The 23,404-nt window shown below is 39.9% G+C and overlaps 1 protein-coding gene across 2 annotated transcripts; it reads right to left on the reverse strand.

Annotated features, from left to right (window-relative positions):
• Nucleotides 1-8,534: 8,534 nt before the first annotated feature.
• On the reverse strand, nucleotides 8,535-22,951 carry LOC115412973 (histamine N-methyltransferase A-like). Of its 2 annotated transcripts, XR_003934409.1 has the most exons (7): nucleotides 22,708-22,951; nucleotides 20,099-20,151; nucleotides 17,457-17,564; nucleotides 14,438-14,568; nucleotides 13,631-13,724; nucleotides 11,428-11,853; nucleotides 8,535-9,699 (listed from the first exon to the last, which is right to left on the reverse strand). XR_003934409.1 is itself a non-coding variant. In XM_030125675.1 (6 exons), the coding sequence occupies exons 1-6, from the start codon at nucleotides 22,839-22,841 to the stop codon at nucleotides 11,501-11,503; spliced, it is 873 nt and encodes a 290-aa protein (XP_029981535.1). In that variant the 5' UTR covers nucleotides 22,842-22,950; the 3' UTR covers nucleotides 10,265-11,500. The 2 variants fall into 2 exon arrangements, 1 of the variants encoding a protein (XP_029981535.1); XM_030125675.1 differs by lacking the exon at nucleotides 8,535-9,699 and having other exon boundaries at nucleotides 10,265-11,853; nucleotides 22,708-22,950.
• Between the last annotated feature and the right edge of the window lie 453 nt (nucleotides 22,952-23,404).

Below are 23,404 nucleotides of genomic sequence, written 5' to 3' on the forward strand. Positions count from 1 at the left end.
AACACACCAACACCCACCGGTCCGGTACCAGAACACACCCACCAGTCTGGTACCAGAACACACCCACCAGTCTGGTACCAGAACACACCCACCAGTCTGGTACCAGAACACACCAACACCAACTGGTCTGGTACCAGAACACACCCACCAGTCTGGTACCAGAACACACCAACACCAACTGGTCTGGTACCAGAACACACCCACCAGTCTGGTACCAGAACACACCAACACCAAATGGTCTAGTACCAGAACACACCAACACCAACTGGTCTAGTACCAGAACACACCAACACCAACTGGTCTGGTACCAGAACACACCAACACCCACCGGTCTGGTACCAGAACACACCCACCAGTCTGGTACCAGAACACACCAACACCAACTGGTCTGGTACCAGAACACACCCACCAGTCTGGTACCAGAACACACCAACACCAAATGGTCTAGTACCAGAACACACCAACACCAACTGGTCTAGTACCAGAACACACCAACACCCACCGGTCTGGTACCAGAACACACCAACACCCACCGGTCTGGTACCAGAACACACCAACACCAACTGGTCTAGTACCAGAACACACCAACACCCACCGGTCCGGTACCAGAACACACCCACCAGTCTGGTACCAGAACACACCAACACCAACTGGTCTAGTACCAGAACACACCAACACCCACCGGTCCGGTACCAGAACACACCCACCAGTCTGGTACCAGAACACACCCACCAGTCTGGTACCAGAACACACCCACCAGTCTGGTACCAGAACACACCAACACCAACTGGTCTGGTACCAGAACACACCCACCAGTCTGGTACCAGAACACACCAACACCAACTGGTCTGGTACCAGAACACACCCACCAGTCTGGTACCAGAACACACCAACACCAAATGGTCTAGTACCAGAACACACCAACACCAACTGGTCTAGTACCAGAACACACCAACACCAACTGGTCTGGTACCAGAACACACCAACACCCACCGGTCTGGTACCAGAACACACCAACACCAACTGGTCTGGTACCAGAACACACCCACCAGTCTGGTACCAGAACACACCAACACCAAATGGTCTAGTACCAGAACACACCAACACCAACTGGTCTAGTACCAGAACACACCAACACCAACTGGTCTAGTACCAGAACACACCAACACCCACCGGTCTGGTACCAGAACACACCAACACCAACTGGTCTAGTACCAGAACACACCAACACCCACCGGTCCGGTACCAGAACACACCCACCGGTCTGGTACCAGAACACACCCACCAGTCTGGTACCAGAACACACCAACACCAATGGTCTAGTACCAGAACACACCAACACCAACTGGTCTAGTACCAGAACACACCAACACCCACCGGTCTGGTACCAGAACACACCAACACCAACTGGTCTAGTACCAGGACACACCAACACCCACCGGTCCGGTACCAGAACACACCCACCGGTCTGGTACCAGAACACACCCACCAGTCTGGTACCAGAACACACCAACACCAAATGGTCTAGTACCAGAACACACCAACACCAACTGGTCTGGTACCAGAACACACCAACACCCACCGGTCCGGTACCAGAACACACCCACCAGTCTGGTACCATCGGTCTGGTACCAGAACACACCCACCAGTCTGGTACCAGAACACACCCACCAGTCTGGTACCATCGGTCCGGTACCAGAACACACCCACCGGTCTGGTACCAGAACACACCCACCAGTCTGGTACCAGAACACACCAACACCAAATGGTCTAGTACCAGAACACACCAACACCAACTGGTCTGGTACCAGAACACACCAACACCCACCGGTCTGGTACCAGAACACACCAACACCAACTGGTCTGGTACCAGAACACACCCACCAGTCTGGTACCAGAACACACCAACACCAAATGGTCTAGTACCAGAACACACCAACACCAACTGGTCTAGTACCAGAACACACCAACACCCACCGGTCCGGTACCAGAACACACCCACCAGTCTGGTACCAGAACAGACCCACCAGTCTGGTACCAGAACACACCCACCCCTTGAACCCCTTTCAACAGTTTGAGTGTAGAATGGAGTTCACAGGTTTTGAGCTGCTGTTGAAAATACGTTGATTATAAACTGTGGATGATTTCTGTGTAAAATCACTGAACCCTGAATGGACTCTAAGCTCCGCCCCTCTACTTCCTGAACTTCAGGTGGGTTCTTTATTTCCTGTCTTTCATTATTGGACACTGATTAATCCAGGTGTGTCTGCTACTTGTTGTTGTGATACTGATTAATCAGACACACCTGGATTAATCAGTGTCCAATAATGAAAGACAGGAAATAAAGAACCCACCTGAAGTTCAGGAAGTAGAGGGGCGGGGCTTAGAGTCCATTATCAACATATGTAGGGTTATTTTTGTAAACTAATGGAACCCTTTTTTTAATGTAATTTTTTACTCTTTTACTCGTTATGTTCGATGTTCTTCTGAATGTGCTGATTAAAGACTGTTAATCAGTTGCAGTTTGTTCTGTAGCAGTGGATGACTCTACTTATAAATGTGCCAATAAATGTGAAACTGAACATCCAAGTGTTCATGGAGCCGGAGTTTATTTCAGACAAAACCTCAGAAACACGTGTTAGTGTCTAATTTTATGTCAGAAGGTTTTTTAACCAAAGAGGCAAAAAATATAAGATGATCATGTGATGAATGTAAAGTGATGTCACTGAACCACCATTTTAGGTAGTGTAGTTTTATTTATGTTTTAGTTAGTTTACTTTTATTTATGTTCTATTTTTTTAGATAGTTGTTTTGTTTTTTTGTTTTTTTTTGTGTAGTTTTTTTTTTTATTATTTTTTTTGTTTTATTTGTTTTTTGTTTTTTTTTTAGTTAGTTTAGTTTTTTTTATTTACATTTTTTTAGTTAGTGTAGTTTTATTTTTTAGTTAGTGTAGTTTTATTTTTTTAAATTTTTTTTAGTTTAGTTTTATTTATGTTTTTTTTTTTTTTTTTTTAGTTTATTTTTATTTACTTTTTTAGGTTAATGTAGTTTTATTTCTATTTTAATTTTTTTTGTCAGTGTAGTTGTATTTTTAAAAATTTTTTAGTTAGTTTAGTTTTATTTATGTTTAATTTTTATTTTTTTTTAGTTTATTTTTATTTACTTTTTTTGGTTGTTTAATTTTTATTTTTATTTTTTTTAGTCAGTGTAGTTTTATTGTTTTTTTTTTTTTTTTTTTTTAAATTTTTTTAGTTTATTTTTATTTTGAACACATAGAATCATCAGATAACAGAACCATACAACATGGTCAAACTAAATTTTTCTGCGCTCAAAAAGGAGCTGCAGAAGTATAACTTATAGACTCCACCCCCTTTTTAAAAACTGATAATTAAATTAATTCCGCTTGCTTTGCTATAACACACATTTTTTTCTGTATATTTTTACAAGAACACCAAACATCCGTACAAACCATTCACATACACTTTTTTAGTCACCTCACACACAATCAGGTTTACATAATAAACCTTTTTTTTTAATATAAACTATAATATTTATATGCACTTTAAATATTTACTACAAATACAATCATTAATAAATGTGATAATATTTCCTAATCATGATAATTAATTACAATAATATTTTATTCATTCTTCTATGTTATAACCAGATATTCACTTCTTCAGATAATGTTCTATATTTTCCCTTTAAATGCACAAATTGAAGAACACATTTTAAAGTTTTGCTCCAGATTATTCCACAGATGGACCCTCGAACAGATACGCTGACTTTTTATATGATGTTTTACCATGAGGTTAAAAACAGTCACTTTACAAACAGCAGTCATTCCGTCTTTGTGCAAAATTCACCAAATATAAGATGATTATATTAATGAGTTTATGAACATGGACAAAAACATTGGATATGTTTTAGTTCTGCATCACTTCTATCTTGAGGATATTCAATTATTTTTCATTTAATTATTTATTCTTTTTTTATATAATTGTTCTTGTTTGAAATGCTTTAGACTTTAACTGCTTTTTTTATTGTTTTATTTCCTTTTATTGTCTTTAACACCACTGAATACACGTTCTGATGGACTTCCTTTTACTGTTACCATTATAAGAATATTAACAATAATAATCATAATCTATCAGGATGAAAATGCTGACTCAATATTTCTTTTTCATTATCTTCCTGAGTTGAAGAAACCAGACGGTCATCTTAAAATGATCATTTATGGTCAGAACATGACAAATATTCCAGAGATGTAGAAGCAGAACATTTAAAACAACTATAATAATTAAAAAATATTTCAACTTTGGGTTCAAAACTAACTCTGAAGCCTTTTGAACGTGTTTCTGGTGGTAATTTGAACACAATTAACCCTAAAGACAAAAACAGACGTGTTTATTTCATTGACATTTAGAACTAAATAAAATTCTCGTCTTCTGTTTGTCCCTGAATTTAAAGTGTCCTCATAGGTTAGTTTGTTCTGAAATGACTGAAGTATTGGCTCCATCTAGAGGACAGCGTCAGGAACTGTTTTTATGTGGAGGTGTTTTCTGACAACTACAGAGTGGAAGTCTTCCTTACACTGTAATCGAGCACCTGCACATGCAGACGTGGCTCCAGGATCGTTGGTCAAACTTAGGTTTTTTCGTCTTCATGAACCTTTGAACATCACATGTTCCTGTGCGATGAGCAAATATACAAACATATTTGGTTAAACTTGTTCCAGACGACTGTTATGAACTAAAACACGATGAAATGAAACTAATCTGTATCGTATGTCTCCATTCATTTACTTTCGTGTTTGAAGTTTATTCATTTTCAGGTCTTATTACAGACAAATCAATACATTAAAGGTTCAGTTTCCCAAACATGGGCTGAAGTGGTTCAATGTATTATTATTATTATTATTATTATTATTGTTACTGTTATTATTATTATTATCGTCATTATTATTGTTATCATTATTATCATCATTATCATTTTCATCATCATTATTATTATTTTATTGTCATTATTATTATTATCATTATTATTATCATCATCATCATCATTATTATCATTATTATTATTTTTATTATTATCATTACTATCATTATCATTATTATTATTATCATCATCATTATTATCGTCATTATTATTATTATTATTATAGACTCTCACCAGCAGGGGGCAGTCATGCACTAGAACACACTTCTACTGAAACCAGACTAAAAAATGTGCTTATTAATAATAATAATAATAATAATAATAATAATAATAATAATAATAATCTAAAAAGTTGCCTATCTGCTAAATGATGGGTGTAAGTTGCACTGATGCCCCTGGTGTGGACTCTGGCTCAGACTCTGTTGTGGGCTCAGTTGTTTGTACAGTCGATACCCTTCCTTCAGGTCACAGTTGACTTCCTGTCCTGGTTCGTCCATCTGTCTGTCCTTTTGTTACACAACAGCTGGACTTTAACTCTTCCACATATTCCAGCAGCTCTTACCGAAGCTAAAATTAACTTTCACCAGAATCTAAAATGTCCACACATGGTGCACAGTTCCTGTCTTTTAAACACCATCACACATTTTATAGCAGCTGTCATCGCACCAGCTCTGTCTGTTACCATGAATAGACCACAGAAGCACAAACCAACCGTCCAAACAACACAACACTGTCCGTTAGTGTCCAACCCTGTCTGCGTATCAGCTGAAACTGTGGTGAAAAGTCTGGGCCAAAATGTGAGCGTACTTTTAGTCAGATATGAACCAAATGAATATGTGGAATGGGATTTGACTGGGAATAAGTTTCTTTTTTTTGAAAGAAAAAAAAAAAGTTGCCAAACCTTAGACCCAACACTAACATTTAAACAACACATAAAGTGACTGAAGAAGACAGTCCATTTTAATGTGCACAGTTTTAAAGAAGTCAGACCCTTTTTGACCCTTCATGCTGCTCAGATGTTTTTCACTCTGTGGCAGGTCTGTCAAACTCCTGTTAGTTCAGTTCCACATTCAGCCCAGTTTGATCTGCAGTGGGCCGAACCAGTACAATAATAACAGTAAAAATGGTCAAATTATATTATGATCAGGTTTACGTCTATAAAGTTTCCTTAAAAATCTGAATAACATGAACAACTTGAATTGTCTTAAGAAAAACAAGTGCAATTTTAACAATATTCTGCCTCAGTTTACCAGTTTATCATTTACACATGTGCGTTACAATCACACAAAACATTTAATAACAGACAGAATATTGGAAAAACTGCATTTACTTTTCTTCAGACATTTCCGTTTGTTCATATTTGTTCAGGTTATTCACATTTTTTGTAAAAGTATAGTTTGGTAATGGAAACATTTTCATGTAATTTTACTTTTTTTTACACCAAAAAACAAAGAAAATTTGGGGTTGTCATTATTTATAGGTTATTATTATATTTGACTGGTTCTGATCCACTTAAAATCTAATTGGACTGTATGTGTGTGTATGTGGAACCTGAAATAAAATGATTTTGACACCACTGATTGTTAATTTCTTCAGTGTAATTTTTGCAGTTTTTCACAAATTCATCCCAGGGGCCAGACTGGACCCTTTGGTGGGCCGGATTTGGCCCCCGGGCCACATGTTTGACACCTGTGCTCTATGGTTTTCTTTCCCATTGAATCCTGTAGAACTTCCTGGTCACCTGCTGCTGGCACAACACTCAAACCCACAGAATCACTTTTTTCAAAGGCCATAAAAAATATTTGACAAAAAAAAACATTTAATTTCCACCATTGCATTGTTTTAGAGCAATATAAGGTTATTAATTTTAATAATTTTGTGAATTTTAAAAATGCTTGCCTGATATGTCAAGTCTTGCCTGCACTGGCCCCTCCTCCTTTGACAGATTTGATCAAATCCTGGTCTTTCAGTGGGAGGGGCCACTGCTCTGTCAGTGGGAGGGGCCACCACTGGAGGAGAGTGGGAGGGGCCACGCAGGTGCACTACTGTTGGACAAACCACACTGTCAGTCACTGGAACTGAACACTGGAACAGTTTACCAGTAAACAGACTCCCAGTCATCTGCCTCCTTCAAATCACAACTGAAACACTGGATGAAGGAAAACCAAACCTGGTTCCATCAGTAGATCGTTCTCACTGTTGTTGTTCTGTGGGTTTTTAGGATGTTTTGTCTTTTTGTCAGCTGTCTTCCTAATCACCTGCCCAGGGACTACAGATGGAAATGAGCACTGCTGCTACAATCTGACAGATGTACAGCTGACACTGTTGGAGGTGTTCATTAATATGCACTGTCCCGAAAAATAAATAAATAAATAAATAAATAAATAAATACCAATCTGCTTCATATTGTTTCTGTACTTTTGGTCGGTCAATAAGGCTGATGCTTCAAATGAAGTTCAAAGTTGCAGAAATGAAGGCAAAAACAGAGACTGAGCCTGTTCTGCATGTTTGGAGTCAGTTATGAACGGATTCCACTCAGTTTGAATCTGTACCTGAGAACAGCTGATGTTTTTGTTGTAAATTAACCTTTTATCAGGGAACTGACTATTTTCTCCAGGGTTTGTAAAAGTGAAGACTCACCAACACGACTGACGATTATCGACAGAAAAGGTAGTCTGTCTGATTAGTCGGCTCCTGTCTCCTCAACACGGTCAAAAAAGTGTCAAGAACACAACAATCCGACAACCCCCCCCCCCCCCCCCCCCCCCGATCACCACCAAAATGTACTCATTTCTTCCTTGTGCCAGTACCAACATTTACTGAAAATTTTGTGAAAATCTGTCCATAACTTTTGAATTATCTTGCTAACAAACAAACAAACAAACAAACACGCACACAAAGTGATCACAACAGGTAATAATAATAATTGTGTGCAGTACCTTTGGCGGAGCTGGATTCACATGGAAACTTCTCCTTCACTCATTCATTAGTCCAGGGTCAGTTCTTCATCTTTTCATGGTCATCAGTTATGACCATATTTGGACATTCAGAGGCTCCGTAGTTACCATGGAAACACCATCATCTTCTTCAACATTGATTCACCAGGAGTTGGATCAATGCCAGTGGATGGACACACTGGGTTTATGTATATTGAATAATTTTAAAAAGTGAACAAAAATGAATAAAAACTTCACAAAATCCTAAATAAAAAGAAAAAACTACATCAAAAAGGATAAAATAAGCAACAAAATGAACAAAAACAACCAAAGTGTTCAATAAAATTAACAAAAATGAAGAATAAACCAACAAAATAATAAGTGACACAGAGAAAATAAGCCACAAACTGAACAAAATTGAAAAAAAAAAAATAAAATAAACCCATGCAGTTGGATCAGTGCCAGTGGATGGACACACTGGGTTTATGTTCAGTTCAGGACAGACTGGACTGAAACAGACACTGTTTATTCAGTTGGATCTGTTTCTGACAGAAGAACCATCAACTGTAATCTGAGCTTTAATGAACATCTACAGGATCAGTGAATTAAATATAGGAAAATATGTGATTTTCACTGAAAAAATACGAAATACAGAGGATAATATTAGAATAAAACTGTGATAAATCATTTGGGAATAGTTGGATAGAGAAAAATTAATTTGGGAACCGACACAAAAGTCAACCTGGGTCTTTCTGGGTTAATGTGACTCTAAACTAGTTCTGTTTCATAATAACAGACAGAATGAATCAGATTCACCCACAGATCTGTTTGTCACCGTGGAGTACAGAAGTAGAAAAACAGAAATAAAAACCAAGGCTCAGAAACAAGTGAATTCAGCTTTATTTGAACCTGAGGAGGCTCAGAGCGATGCACATGTCCATGCAGGACTGGGACTGGGACTGGGACTGGGACCGGGACTAGGACCGGGACCGGGACTGGGACCAGGACTAGGACTGGGACCGGGACCAGGACTAGGACTGGGACTGGGACCAGGACTAGGACCGGGACTAGGACCGGGACTAGGACCGGGACCGGGACTGGGACCAGGACTAGGACTGGGACCGGGACCAGGACTAGGACTAGGACTGGGACTGGGACCAGGACTAGGACCGGGACCGGGACTAGGACTGGGACCGGGACTAGGACTGGGACCGGGACTAGGACTGGGACCAGGACTAGAACTGGGACTGGGACCGGGACTGGGACCGGGACTAGGACTGGGACCGGGACCAGGACAAGGACTAGGACCGGGACCAGGACTAGGACTGGGACTGGGTCTAACCTGCTCCTGTCTGTTCTACTGAACTGATCTGGTGTTTGTCAAACTCTGTGATGAAAGTTCTGAACCCAAATGTGTGAGTGTACTTTTGGGAGATGGAAGCCAAATAAATGTGTCATGGGATTAGACTTGGAAATATGTCATTTTGTAAAAAAAAAAAATAAAAAAAAATTTTGGTCATTTATTACTGAAAATCTCCTTTGTATCATTTCAGTATTTTGGTCGCTAAAATATAAAGTGCTTCATATTCATCTCTGCAGTGTTGAAGGTAAGGCCATAGCTGCACACGTTTGAAAAAAGGTCCATAAAATCCATTAAACGTTCTGTGGACTCAGGGTTTGGGTAAGTTTAGTAAGTCAGGAACCATCTGTGATTAATTTGAATCTGATAGGAACTGATTTTATTGTATTAAACTTACAGTGAACTGCTCTGTTAAATGGTTTAAAGACATACATGTATCACATATCTGTGACGTAAGCTTTGCATCTGAAACACGCTGGTCTTGCTCTAAGACACGGCTCTCAAACTCATTTTCTTCCAGGTTCCACATTCAGCCCAGTTTGATCTGCAGTGGGCCGGACCAGTAAAATAATAGCAGAATAGCCTATAAATAATGACAACTCCAAAATTTTAGTGCAAAAAATAACATTAAATGATGAAACTATTTCTATCCAAAACAAAAAGATGTGAATAACTGGAAAAAACTGAAATTTATGAAGAAAAATGAATACAATTTTATTAATATTATGCCTCAATTTATGATTTCTACATGTGCACAGATCTACCAAGGCACAAAACAGGCAGAATATTGTTAAAATTGCACTTATTTTTCTTTAGACATTCCAGGTTGTTCATATTTGTTCAGGTTATTGACATTTTATTGTTAAAGGAGATCAGAATTGAATGTTCTTTGCAATAAATCAAAGAAAAAAAAAATGGTGTTGTCATTATTTAGAGGCATAATATATTTTTCTCACATTAAAGCAAGAAGAAAATTTGGAGTCATTATTTCTAGGTTATTCTGCTGTTATTTTTGAGTTTGATGCCCTTGACTGTTAATATCTTCAGGGTAATTTTTGCATTTTGCACTTCGTACATTCATCTCGCGGGCCAGACTGGAACCTTAGGCGGGCCGGTTTTGGCCCCCGGGACGCATGTTTGACACCTGTGCTCTAAGATGTCACATGACCATCATAAGGATTTTATTTTGCAAACCTAAGTTGTTAAATTCTGATTTATATTTTGCATCTGTATTTTGTATTTTTATTTCATGTGTACTGAACAGTGAAAGGTCCGGGTCGTGTGTTGTGTTGAAACTAACACCTGTGTGTGCTGAACTTGGAGAAAAGGTCCGATTCTAAGTAAAAGTGTCTGTTTTGTAGATTTGGTAAAACTGTGGTTAAGGCGAGCTGAGTTAATCTGGGTTATGAACTTAAAAGGGACGTTCTGTGGTCAAGAAATGCTAGCCTAGTTGTGCAAGAGTGTACTTCCTGAAACTCTTTGTGGTTAAACTATGCAGTGTGAGATGAATTATTGGTGCAAATGTCAAACCAAAGTGTGATTAACTCAGGTGAACGTTCAAATGTGGTTTTTCTTAGAGTTAGCTCACGTGGAGTTATTGACGTATGTCTGTGACGTTTTTTACCCAGCAACAATTGTTCAACCAATCATATGTGAATGCTGAATTTATGTAGCCAAATATGGGAATAACTAAACGATGGGAAGTCTTCAAAGAGTGACTGAAGACTATAAAACATAATGAAGAAGATTTTCCTGGGTAGAGACAAATAATGTGTTTGTGAGATACTAATTGATAACTGACTTCTTTCTTTTTTGTAACTTTTTCTATTTTTGCCTGAAGCAATAAATCAAGCTTTGTTTTAACTTTTTAAACCTCAACCCTTCTTTTTTGGTGAATTCTTCATTTCTCCTGTTTTGATTCCATCTGAAACATAACTGGTGAGTTAAACATTTGAATAAAGCGACCCCCCTTTGGAGCAGCCCGGATTTGAGCCGGACTCCATTTTACGTAGAACTGGAGTAAGGTGGAGGAACACCGACAGTCATGTGTTTCGCACGGACACGCAGTTTAAGTCGGGGCAACGCGAAAAGAGTACCTGGTGTATCAATTATAAAGATTTCTGACACGGTAATCCATTAACCGAAATTAATTGTGGTTTTTGTGGTTTACTGTTACTGCCGTGTTCAATACATCTGTAAAACTGTGCTTTTGATTGAATGAAAGAAGAAAACATTGAATTCATGCTCATATTTTCCAGACACTTGCTCAGGCATGAATGAGTATAGCGACCAGGCTGCCGTTGAACAGAATCTTGTCATCTTTTTGAACGCTGCACTTGTTCTTCAGGAGCTCTAATATTCCTGCTCTAACCTCTGGGCTGAACGACTGTTGGAAGTTCTCCTGCGCCGTCATGAAGTTCAGCAGCCGAGCTCCGGTGTCGCTGCTGGGACTGAAACATTCAGAGATGTCGAAGCTGTGGGAGATGACGTGTTCCTCGTATTTTAGGCCCAGACTCTTCACACACTCCACAACCTGTGCTGATGAGCGGTAATCTGTGATGGCGCCGGTGCACAGCTCTTTGGCGTACGTCTTCCACAGGATGTCCCAGCCTCCGTTGGCTGGAGAAGACCACAACAGGAAATAGAAAGATTAGGGATGGGAATCGATCAGAATTTAACGATTCCGATTCCATTATCGATTTTGCTTATCGATCCGATTCCTTATCAATTCTCATTGGGTGAAGGAATAAAAGAGTACAAACGGGTGTGTTTGCATTAACTGTCTGTTATACTTCCATCTGCACAGAAAACAGAGCATATACAGTATGAACTAATAATAGTAGTGAAAGTGAAACTACAGACTCTACTAATTCCTCTATTGCTGCATTTCCACTACGTGAAACCAGTTCGACTCAGCTTGGCTTGTCTCCTGTTGTTGTGCACCTCATTTCCTTTCCTCTACCTTCAGAAACTTGTATTTGAGGGGACACAACGTTTGTTGACCGCACCGGAACCAGAACTGGGCCCAGATGACGGCCTGGTGTTCACTCTGCCGCTACATTCACAAGCACCGCTGAGTAGAGAATCAAATATGTGACATTCCTGTAAATGAATCACATACTGTGGACAAATGTTTGAACAGACTGGAGGGATTCCACCTTTAGAAGAAATGGAAGCTTTGACAGAGTTCAGCTGGACCTGGTGTGGTCTGTTTGGACCTGGTGTGGTCTGTTTGGACCTGGTGTGGTCTGTTTAGACCTGGTGTGGTCTGTTTAGACCTGGTGTGGTCTATTTGGACCTGGTGTGGTCTGTTTAGACCTGGTGTGGTCTGTTTAGACCTGGTGTGGTCTATTTGGACCTGGTGTGGTCTGTTTAGACCTGGTGTGGTCTATTTGGACCTGGTGTGGTCTGTTTGGACCTGGTGTGGTCTATTTGGACCTGGTGTGGTCTGTTTAGACCTGGTGTGGTCTGTTTAGACCTGGTGTGGTCTGTTTGGACCTGGTGTGGTCTGTTTGGACCTGGTGTGGTCTGTTTAGACCTGGTGTGGTCTGTTTGGACCTGGTGTGGTCTATTTGGACCTGGTGTGGTCTGTTTAGACCTGGTGTGGTCTGTTTGGACCTGGTGTGGTCTGTTTAGACCTGGTGTGGTCTGTTTGGACCTGGTGTGGTCTGTTTAGACCTGGTGTGGTCTGTTTGGACCTGGTGTGGTCTGTTTGGACCTGGTGTGGTCTGTTTAGACCTGGTGTGGTCTATTTGGACCTGGTGTGGTCTGTTTAGACCTGGTGTGGTCTGTTTGGACCTGGTGTGGTCTGTTTAGACCTGGTGTGGTCTATTTGGACCTGGTGTGGTCTGTTTAGACCTGGTGTGGTCTATTTGGACCTGGTGTGGTCTGTTTAGACCTGGTGTGGTCTGTTTAGACCTGGTGTGGTCTGTTTGGACCTGGTGTGGTCTGTTTAGACCTGGTGTGGTCTGTTTGGACCTGGTGTGGTCTGTTTAGACCTGGTGTGGTCTGTTTGGACCTGGTGTGGTCTGTTTAGACCTGGTGTGGTCTGTTTAGACCTGGTGTGGTCTGTTTAGACCGTTTCTGCCTCAACACCATGTTGTCTTCATTCTGACCAAAACAATGCAGCGTACATGTGACATCATCGCGCATGCGCAACGAAGGCGGAATCGTTAAGCAGGCAGGCAAACGATTCCAAGGAATCGAGCTACTGGGATCTGGTTCTCAAAAAGAACCGGTTCTCGATTCCCATCCATAAGAAAGATCACAGACAGGAAACACAAAGACAAAACGCTTGGCCTTCTAACGACTTCCTGCACAGAAGTGTTCTTTAGAAAACATCACAAAACCATCATGGAACATTTTAGATTTAAACAACCAAATATTACAAATTCACCTGCTTCGACGATGATCATCAACCTGCCGTTGGCCTTCAAAAGGCTGTGGAAGAACTTAATGGATCCAGCAAGGTCCTCCACATAGTAGATCATCTGTTTAACAAACAAGTTACAAAGGAAGGACACAAACTTTAACCCTCTGGGTGAAAACACACATATGGTTTGTGCAGTACAGGGTTAAAGGGAACCACAGGAGGCTTTGGGAGTCACTGATATCGTACAAATGGTTTATTCTAGGGATGCACAAGAACTATTGGCATCGATAATTATTGATCTGATATTAAAAAAAATGACGTCATTCAGATAATTCTGATAATTAAAGTTTACACTGATAAATACAGCCCATAATAATAAATGTAAATTGTTTAGATTTGGTGCATTTCACCAGTACACAGTGCATGTTGTTGCCTTGGCAACTGCCATAAAAACTAAGAACAACAAGAAGCAGAAGCAGAGGTGTGGATCAGTCCACTGTTTGTCAGTCAAAGGGTTTTCAGATCCAGATCCAGACCCAGACCCAGACCCAGATCCAGTGGTTGTTTTGTCTGTTTTGTTCCAACAGCAGCAGAAGAAGAGGGACATTCAAAAACGCTGAACGTTTAACGGAGTTTAACACTGACTGGAAATAAGAAGAAAAGAACTGGAATCATTGGAACTATTGGGGTTTGGTATCGGTATCGGTTACGAGAAGCAGGAAGTTATCGGTATCGGTTGTAAAAAACAATTATCGTGCATCCCTAGTTTATTCCAAATCCAAATCATTTGGGCCAAACCATCATCATTATACAGGTATAAACCAAATGTACCTGAATCATGTGAATGAAGTCGAACTTCTTCGCGTCTCCTTTTGCTTTCACTTGAGTCTCATACTCTTCACTTTTCATGATATGGAAAGAAAATGGGATCTTCTGAAGGTTGGGGGTTTTGGCGATCAGTGCTGTGATGTGGACAGAAAAGAGACAAGAGGAAAAGAAAACAGGACTGGTTACACTGGTCAGAAAGGATTTGGCTACAGCGAGATCATGAAGACAGCGAAGGTCTGATGGACGACTGGGATCAGATGTCGTACGTCCATAAACAATTTTTCAAGAATCTCCTTTTCCAAAACTATCAGTTAGAATGACTTAATACTTGTTGTGGAACATCTTTGGGGTGAGGTCTACCCAGTTTGTTCAAAGAATTGGGAAATAGCGATTTTTGAATTTTTTAAACCTTCCAAATCTCCGTTGGTTTATAATGGGACACATTTCAAAGAGTTATAACTTTAAAACAGCTGCAGATATTGATCTAATTTCTATTGATAATAGATAGGAAGTCACATATGGGCTTTAATTTGGTACCATGACCTTTGACCTTGAAAGGTCAAACAAATGTCAGTTAATGTCTTTAAACATGCCGTTGGACTACAGGAGCCTTGGTCTGGTCTTTTTTCAGGGGTTGGACTTGACCCTTTAGTCCCAGTGAAAGGAACTGTTAAAGGTGGGCTCTGAGGTGTTTTCCTGGAGCATTTTTTACTCTATTCCTTAAAATCCCCTTCACACTCCGATTACAACTAATTAATTAAATGCTCTAACACAAAAATTTAAAAAAAAATCAGTCACCTGTGGAACAGACAGGACTGAAAAAACACCATCCAATCATTTTTAGCATCCACTGGAAATGATTGAACAGTGATATGTCTATCAAACTCAACTGCCATTGGCCCCTCCCCCCTCTGTTCGTGCCCCTCTTTGAGCAGGAATCGAGCATTCCCAGAGGAAGCGCTTGTACAGGAAGTGAAGCCAGAACCTGGTTATATTAGTTCTATTAGGATGGAAGGTTCACCAGTAAACTGTTTAGTCACAACATAAACCAGTAGGAAATGGAACGTTAGTCCCATAGGTCTGAACTGGGACTGTTCTGGAAGAGTGGGGGGGTTACAGGAGACTGAAGGAGGTATGCATGGATGCACCAGCAGGAGGCTCAGCCGGGGCCAGAGTCGGTGTCAGAGCCTGTGCCTGTGTAAGAGACGGAGCTGTGGCCGGGCCGGACCGTAGACGGCGTCAGAGCTGGGGACAGAACAGAGCCTCCGCCGGCGAATTGTTGCTGTGCAGCTGTGACACAAATCGTATTAAATGGGAGTTGAATGTGTGACTTTAAATCTGGCTCTAAAGACACGTTGGATGAACATCATAAATCATACATCATGAACCAAACTGGGGGATGAAAAATGTAATGTTACAAGTTGTTTTGCTTGAAGAGTTTTTTTTATTTTTGCAAGTCTTCAGTTATATTCTGAGTTCTATTTTCCAACTGTATCTTGTATTTTTCTTTTAGAGGTACTGAACAGTCAGGTTTGGTTCATGTGTGTAGTTTAGATGAACTCACACCTGTCTGAGCTGAACTCAGAGCAGAGGTCAGATTCGACCTAAAAGATCTAATTTTACAGCTTTAGAAGGTAGCTGTGGTAAAGAGAGTCCAGCAGAAAAACCTGAATACAAACTAGGGGATTTTTGTGGTCCAGACATGCTAGCCTAACAGTGCAGTTGCAAAGCTAAAGCTGTGCACATGCAAAAGCATGTGCTTTTCTTAGAATTAGCTGATGGAGTGACTGACATGTTCTGCCCAGTAACTACCATTAACCAATAACAAGCAGACGACAGATGATGTCATTGAATAATGGGAGTGTCCAGAGTCACTAAAGACTAGAAAAAGTAATAAAGGAAACTCTTTATTGGCAGCTTTTTTCTTTTTCTCTCTGTGACGAAATGTGTGTGTGATGCTAGATTTTTTTTGTAACTTTTGCCTGAAGCAATAAACCAAGCTGTTGTTTGAACTTTTTAAAACCTCAAACCTTCTTTTTTGGTGAGTTCTTCCATTTCTCCTGGTTTGGTCCGTCCATCCAAAACGTAACTGGTGAGTTAAACTTAAATTACGTGACCCCCCCTCTGGTAAGCAGCCTAAATGGAGTAGTGAAAGAGTCACTGATTTTAGTACTTTGCACACACGTAGACGTTGTCCAGGAATCAGCAAAGTCACTTTTCTGGGGAAGAAAAATGGAAAAATCTGGAACAATGATCCATTCAACAAACATAACTGTGGTTTTTTGAGATCATTGGGCTACGTGTTACACAGCACTCATGAACCCTCGGGAACAAACCTTGTGTGTGCCAGTACTCTGGAGGCGTGGCTTCGGAGGGACGTCTGAAGAAAGGGGTTTGGACTTTTGAATTGAGTATTTTCAAACTGTAGCTTGCTTGAACCGTTTTTCTAAGATCTCATACTCCACCTTTAATGCTTCAGCAGAACCAGACACTTTGGACAGTTTCATGTTCCAAACTTTGTGGGAACAGTTTTGGGTTTGTTCTTCCCTGTTCCAACATGACTGACACCAGTGAACAAAGTAACTTCCATAAAGACATGGATGAGTGAGTCTGGTGTGGAGGAACTGGACTGACCTGCAGAATCCAGACCTAAACCTCATGAAACACCTTTGGGATGAACTCTAGTGGGGACTATGAACCAGGTCTTCCATCAGGTCCGGACCTCACAAATGCACTTCTACAGTAATGGTCAAACATTCCCATGAAAACGCTCCTAAACCTTGTGGAAACCTTAAGACTTGAAGCTGTTTTGGCTCCAAATGATGCAACATGTGCATATGGAACCCTACGGTCAGATGGAGTCATTAAAGTTCAGGTGTAAACAGGCAGACGGCCCAATACTGTGGAGAGGACTTTCAACATGTATAATGAAGATGATGGGGATTCTGATCATCACCATGGTAACAGGTTTGATCAAAAACATTTGGAGAACAGACAGAAACATGAGAACATAAATGAGAACCTTTGAATCCGTCTGTGAGTGGACCGCTGCCCTCCACGATGTCTGCAGTAACAGGAACAGAAGGGAAGGCCGACTGCAGGAGGGTGAGCATCTGCACGTCCACCTGCCCTGGAACCAACACACAAACAGTCACATCCTCCAGTCACATGACCTCACAACCTCCAGTCACATGACCTCACATCCTCCAGTCACATGACCTCACTGCTTTAAAGACACACCCTAAAGTCTCAGTGTGTACTTGTAAATACAACAAATATGAGAACACTCTGAACTTCATTCATTCATTTTCCAAACCACTTAATCCATGAAAGGATCTAAGTCTGGACTTAGATCCAGGTCCTTCTTGATGGGAGGAGCCAGTGCTAACCGCTGTTAACTTAGTTCAGGTTCATTTGACTTCATTATTATGAGACAAACAGAGGGAGACAAGGACAAACTGTTCCTACTTCAGTTTTATCGTTTTATCGTCAGGGCTTTGAAAGTCTTCAAAAGTCTGGAATTTTTATTTGGGTGAAGAGGAAACACCCTGATCATGTCGGACAATGAAGGCCTTAAATAAGTAAAGCTACTGAGTAACAGTGGAATAAGGAAATGAACCTTTGGTTGAATCAGTTTTTTGGTGTTGGATCAGACCCAATAGTCCATTTGGATTTGTCATGATTGGACTTTTATGATCAGATCCTGGTGGTTAAATATTTCCACTTAAATTCACATTCTTACACAGTAGAAGGACTTTCTTTACTGCAGTTTATTATCTGAAACTATATTTGGATGATGGGCTTTACATGACTCTGACATATCCCCTGGAAATGCCTTTAATTATATCTTACTTTTACCAACATGTTGGCTAGGAATAAAAAAAGCTGCTTTATATTTAACCCTTTAATATATGAATTCTGAAAAAAAAAAGTATCTAGATTTTTTTAGATTGATTCTATTTCTCAAAATTAGGCTAAAGTTTAAATGCACTTTGAATTTTTTAAAAATATGGTTTTATTCAGAAGATATTGAACCTCCTCAGACCCAGGAAAGGACCAGTTTAGGTTTATTTAAATTAAATAATTACTGATATTGGAAACATCATGATGCAGCAGTTTATTCAGATGCATTTTTACACATTTTTAATGGAATGTCCTTTATGGTGGACAGTTGTTTGTTTGTTTTGTCTAAATCTGTGAACCTCTTGTCTAGTCGAGGACAGTAAACCCATGTGTGGGTCTGAGGAGGTTCACCGTAGCAGATCCCAGATCAGTCCACATTCTCCAACTCAGATGGTCCTTTAGTTCACTGTCTGTCTGAGGGTCTGTACAGACTGGACCCATGTGGTTTGGACTACAGTACCTTTAGAACCCTTTGGAACATCAGTTCAACTGTGGGTCATGAAAGAGTTAAAGACTGATGAGTATTCGAGGAGAGCCCTGAGTGGCTGTAGATGCTGTACATGAACACATGGTCTGTGACTCATCCTGGGTGAATGAATCCACCACAAACAGAAGGTCAGACATGTCTATCTGACCTTCAGAGAAAACAGTGGAGGTTGAATTCAATGGGCTTTTATTGGCTCAGAGCTGGGAAGAGTTCCCTGCAGCTCTACGACACCTCCACTGTCACATGTTTTTCTAACTTGGTGTGAGTCCTTCATGTGGACGTCAGACAGAGCTCACACACTGGTCCAGGCCCAGAAAAAAAATACCATTGTTTCCAGTCCAGGTTTTCTCATTGGATTCTGATACTTTGACACATGCTCTTCATCTGGAATTTTGACTCAAATTCAACATGGCCGTCAAAATTCCAATATGGTCGCCAAAATACCTCCAAAGTAAAAAAAGAAAAAAAACAAAAAACTGGAAGAAGCCAATTAGATGAAGTGCTGAATTTTTCTCACTAATTTGTAACGATAATAGCCAGTAAACATGACCCAAATAGTTTGTCGGATGCCTCAGCAGTACGCCGTTGATGGTTCAATCCAATATGGCCGCCGGGCCCACCATGCTGTTTGGAAAATAGCTCTGTCTCCTGGTCTGGTGGACGTGCAAATATAAATGTGGTGTCTATCCTTGGGTTTTCAGGGGTCAGAAATCCAAATATATCATCAGATTCAAAATTAGATCTGTAGCTCATGACATAAATTCAAGATGGCCACCAATGACGACATCCGGGATCCGTTTGTTGGTGTTTCTCATGTTCTACAACATTTATAAAAACCATTCTAGGGACAAGTTTCAGCATCAAGGAATTTGTTTATCTTCTATTTTTACAGTCATATACTCACTTTATGTACCATGAAAAAAATGGAAGTTTCATCCAATGAGCTTCTTCCAGATAACATTTGAGGTATTTTGGCAGCCATATTGGAATTTTGACGGCCATATTGAATTTGAGGCTAAATTCCAGATGGTCCCAGAACTTATTTTGAAGAGCATGTGTCAAAGTAAAAAAACATAATAATAAACATATAATAAACAGAATCCAATGAGAAAACCTGGACTGGACCAACTGTCCGTTTGTTCCTGGACTGGACCTGTCTGTCAGTGTAACCAGATTAAAAGACAAAACTGTCTCATCAACCTAAAACTAAACCCCCATCATCCAGTCTACAGGTGTGTGTGTGTGTGTGTGTGTGTGTGTGTGTTGTCATTTACCTCCTCCACTGCCCACTCCCAGTACATCCAGGCTGCTTTTACCTGCTCCAATTCTGCATCAACACAACAAACACAACAGTTGAACCATAAATATGTGGACTCTGAACTCCTGGTGTCAATATGAAGGCGACTGTATGGCAATAATACCAGTTTGGGGTTTTTTTGGAAACATTGTAGTGTTTTATAAGATAAGACTTTATTGATCCCATCATGAGAATATTTCACAGTTAACAGCAGAAACATACAACACACAAGTGCAAAGAAAAAGACAGGTAGAAAAAAAAACACAAGTGAAATTTAAAATGAAATATAAAAGAAAATGAGAAATTTGGTATTTTATATAAATATTTATATAAACAGAGAATTAGAATTAAAAATGTCTGAAAGTGTAGATGCTTCAGATCTGTTTTCTGATGCTTCTTGGTTCTCTTCCACTGAAACACAGTTTCTGCTCTTGTATCTGGGTGCTTCTGTGAAACTGGGTTTATTTAGTATCTGTCAGTGTTCCATCTGTTTAGACCCAATAATCAAAGGTAAATGTAGACAGATTTACCCCCAGGATGGACCTAATGATGACCTCAGACAAATGTGCAAAAATTATATTCTTGCTCTGATCCATCCCATAATTAATGAATTTATAATCAAATACTGGGTCCAAAAATAGGACCCAAATATGGACATTAAATCTGCCTAGGTGTCAGTGCATTAGATGTGTAAACATGTGTAAATGCTCTTCTATAGACTCTAAATACAGACACTGTGTTCACTGTGTGGATCCTAGTGGTTTTTCTGATCCACACATGTGGGTTTGGCATCAGTCTCAGTCTCATTCCAGGTTTGGTGTGGAACCCATAGTGTCCACTGGTGTTACATACAGAACCGGAACATTTAAACGCATATAAATCAACAGTGATTTTTCAACAGCGGTCATTTTTGTCAAACACTCTGCTCTGAATCATTAGTTCAATTCCAAAAATGCACCTGTGAGAGAATAAAGAGATATTAGAAAAAATAATAGTGTGTAATTTTCGTGTCCTTTTGATCGTGTTACATACAGATTTGTGTATTAAATATAATGTAAAATAATATAAAAATGTGTTTTATCTAGAGACATCATGCTTAATATAAAGTTAGAAAAAATTAGGTGCACCCTAAATAACTCTATCAATAAATTTGACTAAATATGGGAGCCTCTGTTACACTGTGTGAATATGTTGCCTGGCCTGGAACTTTAAAAACATTTTAGGTGTTTGTATTGTTATTGGCCTGTTTCATTTATTTATTTATTTATGTTCTTTCCTCCTTTAATGGTACCAGAATGCACTGTCTTGACTGTCTTTGTGTGTCTTGTTTGTATTGCCTTTTTGTTTTTGTGGGTTTTTTTCCCCTGGGTTCTGTCTGTTCAGCATGTCCAGTGTCAGTCTTTGTATTATGAATACAAAGCTTGAAATTATAAATGTGAAACTTGTGAAATGAAAACTTCTATAAATGTTGAAAAGTTCTATAAATAAAGTTTAAAAATAAAAAGTGTTTTATCTGAGAAATAGTTTCTTTTTTTCCTCAGTAAATATTTCTTTTTCAAATCGACTCAAACCTGCTCCATAAGTCGTCTACATCTGTTTGGATGTTTAACCCTCTGTCCTGTTTTTAGGACCAGTTTTCTTAGAAACATCCTCATATTTTCTGTGTTCACTTTAATCTGACTTCAGTCTGAAGTAGACGAATCACACCATGAGCACAGATCACATCAGTGCATAAGTTCATTTCAGCTGCTGTTTAAAACTGAAGCTCCTGGACTTCAGCCACAGTGACCTCATATTACATCTGACACACTGAGGAGGACGGACTACGAGGACATGGAGCCATTCATAAAACCCACCCAGTCCAGTCCAGTTCAGGTCAGGTCATTAGTGGATGTAGGAAATGAACAGAAGGACAAATAGAATCATTTATCCAGTAGAGTCATTATATCAGCTCTGGTACCGGTTCTGACTCCGATGGAAAAGCTTATTATAGACTTCATACTCATTAGACCAATAGTCGTTTATTTGAGCTGCAAAGACACATAAACATACCTGTTTACAGACAAAGAAGTGTCTTATTCATGTATTTTTTCTCCTGCGCAGTCATTATATCAGCTCTGTCGTCAGTTTTGAAAATGCATTTGAAAAGTTTCTTCTTCTGACTCATTATTCGGTCAGTGGTTCTGTTTTTTTTGAGCTGCACAGACACATACACACACCTGTTTACAGACAAAGAAGGGATCATTTTATGTATTTTTTCTTCTACACAGTCAGTATATCAGCTCTGGTACCGTTCTGACTCAGATGGAAAAGCTTATCATAGACGTAATACTCATTATTAGATCAATAATCATTTTTTGAGCTGCACAAAGACATAAACATACCTCCTACAGACAAAGAAGTATCTTATTTATGTATTTTTTCTCCTGCGCAGTCATTATATCAGCTCTGTCGTCAGTTTTGAAAAAGCATGTGAAAAGTTTCTTCTTCTGACTCATTATTCGGTCACTTGTTCAGTTTCTTCGAGCTGCACAGACACATACACACCTGTTTAACACATAAAAGGACTCAGATGTCCTTATTTACCTTTTTAATTCTCCGGGCAGGATGTCATGAGCGAACTGCACAATGGCCTGGTGTTCTCCTGAATGTTCCAAGTAGAACTGGAAGCTCTGGACGCAGCTGCCCTCGTAGCAGGTCTGCTTCACTTCTGCAGCCATGACCACGTCCTGCACAGAACCACAACTCAAAGGAACAGAGAAGACCGGAGTGGATGAAGAACAGCCTGTTTTAGAGACGCTGCTGTTGGTTTGAAGGCTTTTATCTGCAGTGCATGGGTCAGGGGTGGGACAGCGGAGCCAGGAGAGGCCCCGCCCCTTTGGCTGCAGCGCTGAAGTACTTTCCCTCCCACTTGAGGCCTCATGAGCTTTTGTTGCGCAACTTCTATGAACTTTGTATGCACTGGCAGCTGCGACCTGAAAGGAGTCTCCATTATCATGTCCCAGAAACAGCATCGAAAGTATCAACACATCCAGAGTTTTTATGTCGTGAAAAAGGACGACAACTGAAAACACAACAATGAAATGTTCGTCTTTTTTTTTTACTTCCTTGTATCCTGAGAGCTTTAACTGATGGTCCATTCTGTTCAGTTTCATATTAATCTTACTGGTTTTACCCTAAATTACTGCACAGAGGTGTGGGGCAGTACATACAAAAGCTCACCAGATCCACTTTTCATCCTGCAAAAAAGAGCTATCAGGATAATCCACAATCCACTTTTTGT

This window comes from Sphaeramia orbicularis, chromosome 21 (genome assembly GCF_902148855.1).
Source record: "Sphaeramia orbicularis chromosome 21, fSphaOr1.1, whole genome shotgun sequence".
Classification (NCBI taxonomy): Eukaryota; Metazoa; Chordata; class Actinopteri; order Kurtiformes; family Apogonidae; genus Sphaeramia; species Sphaeramia orbicularis.

What these genes read in the sequence shown, in the direction of transcription:
- LOC115412973 (XM_030125675.1), bottom strand. Translation starts at nt 22,841, where the DNA reads ATGGCTGCAGAAGTGAAGCAGACCTGCTACGAGGGCAGCTGCGTCCAG. An exon ending in GGGAGTGGGCAGTGGAGGAG is followed by an intron (nt 17,565 to 20,098) that starts GTAAATGACAAC and finishes TGTTGGTTCCAG; the next exon opens with GGCAGGTGGACGTGCAGATG. An exon ending in ACTTCATTCACATGATTCAG is followed by an intron (nt 13,725 to 14,437) that starts GTACATTTGGTT and finishes TTTGTTAAACAG; the next exon opens with ATGATCTACTATGTGGAGGA.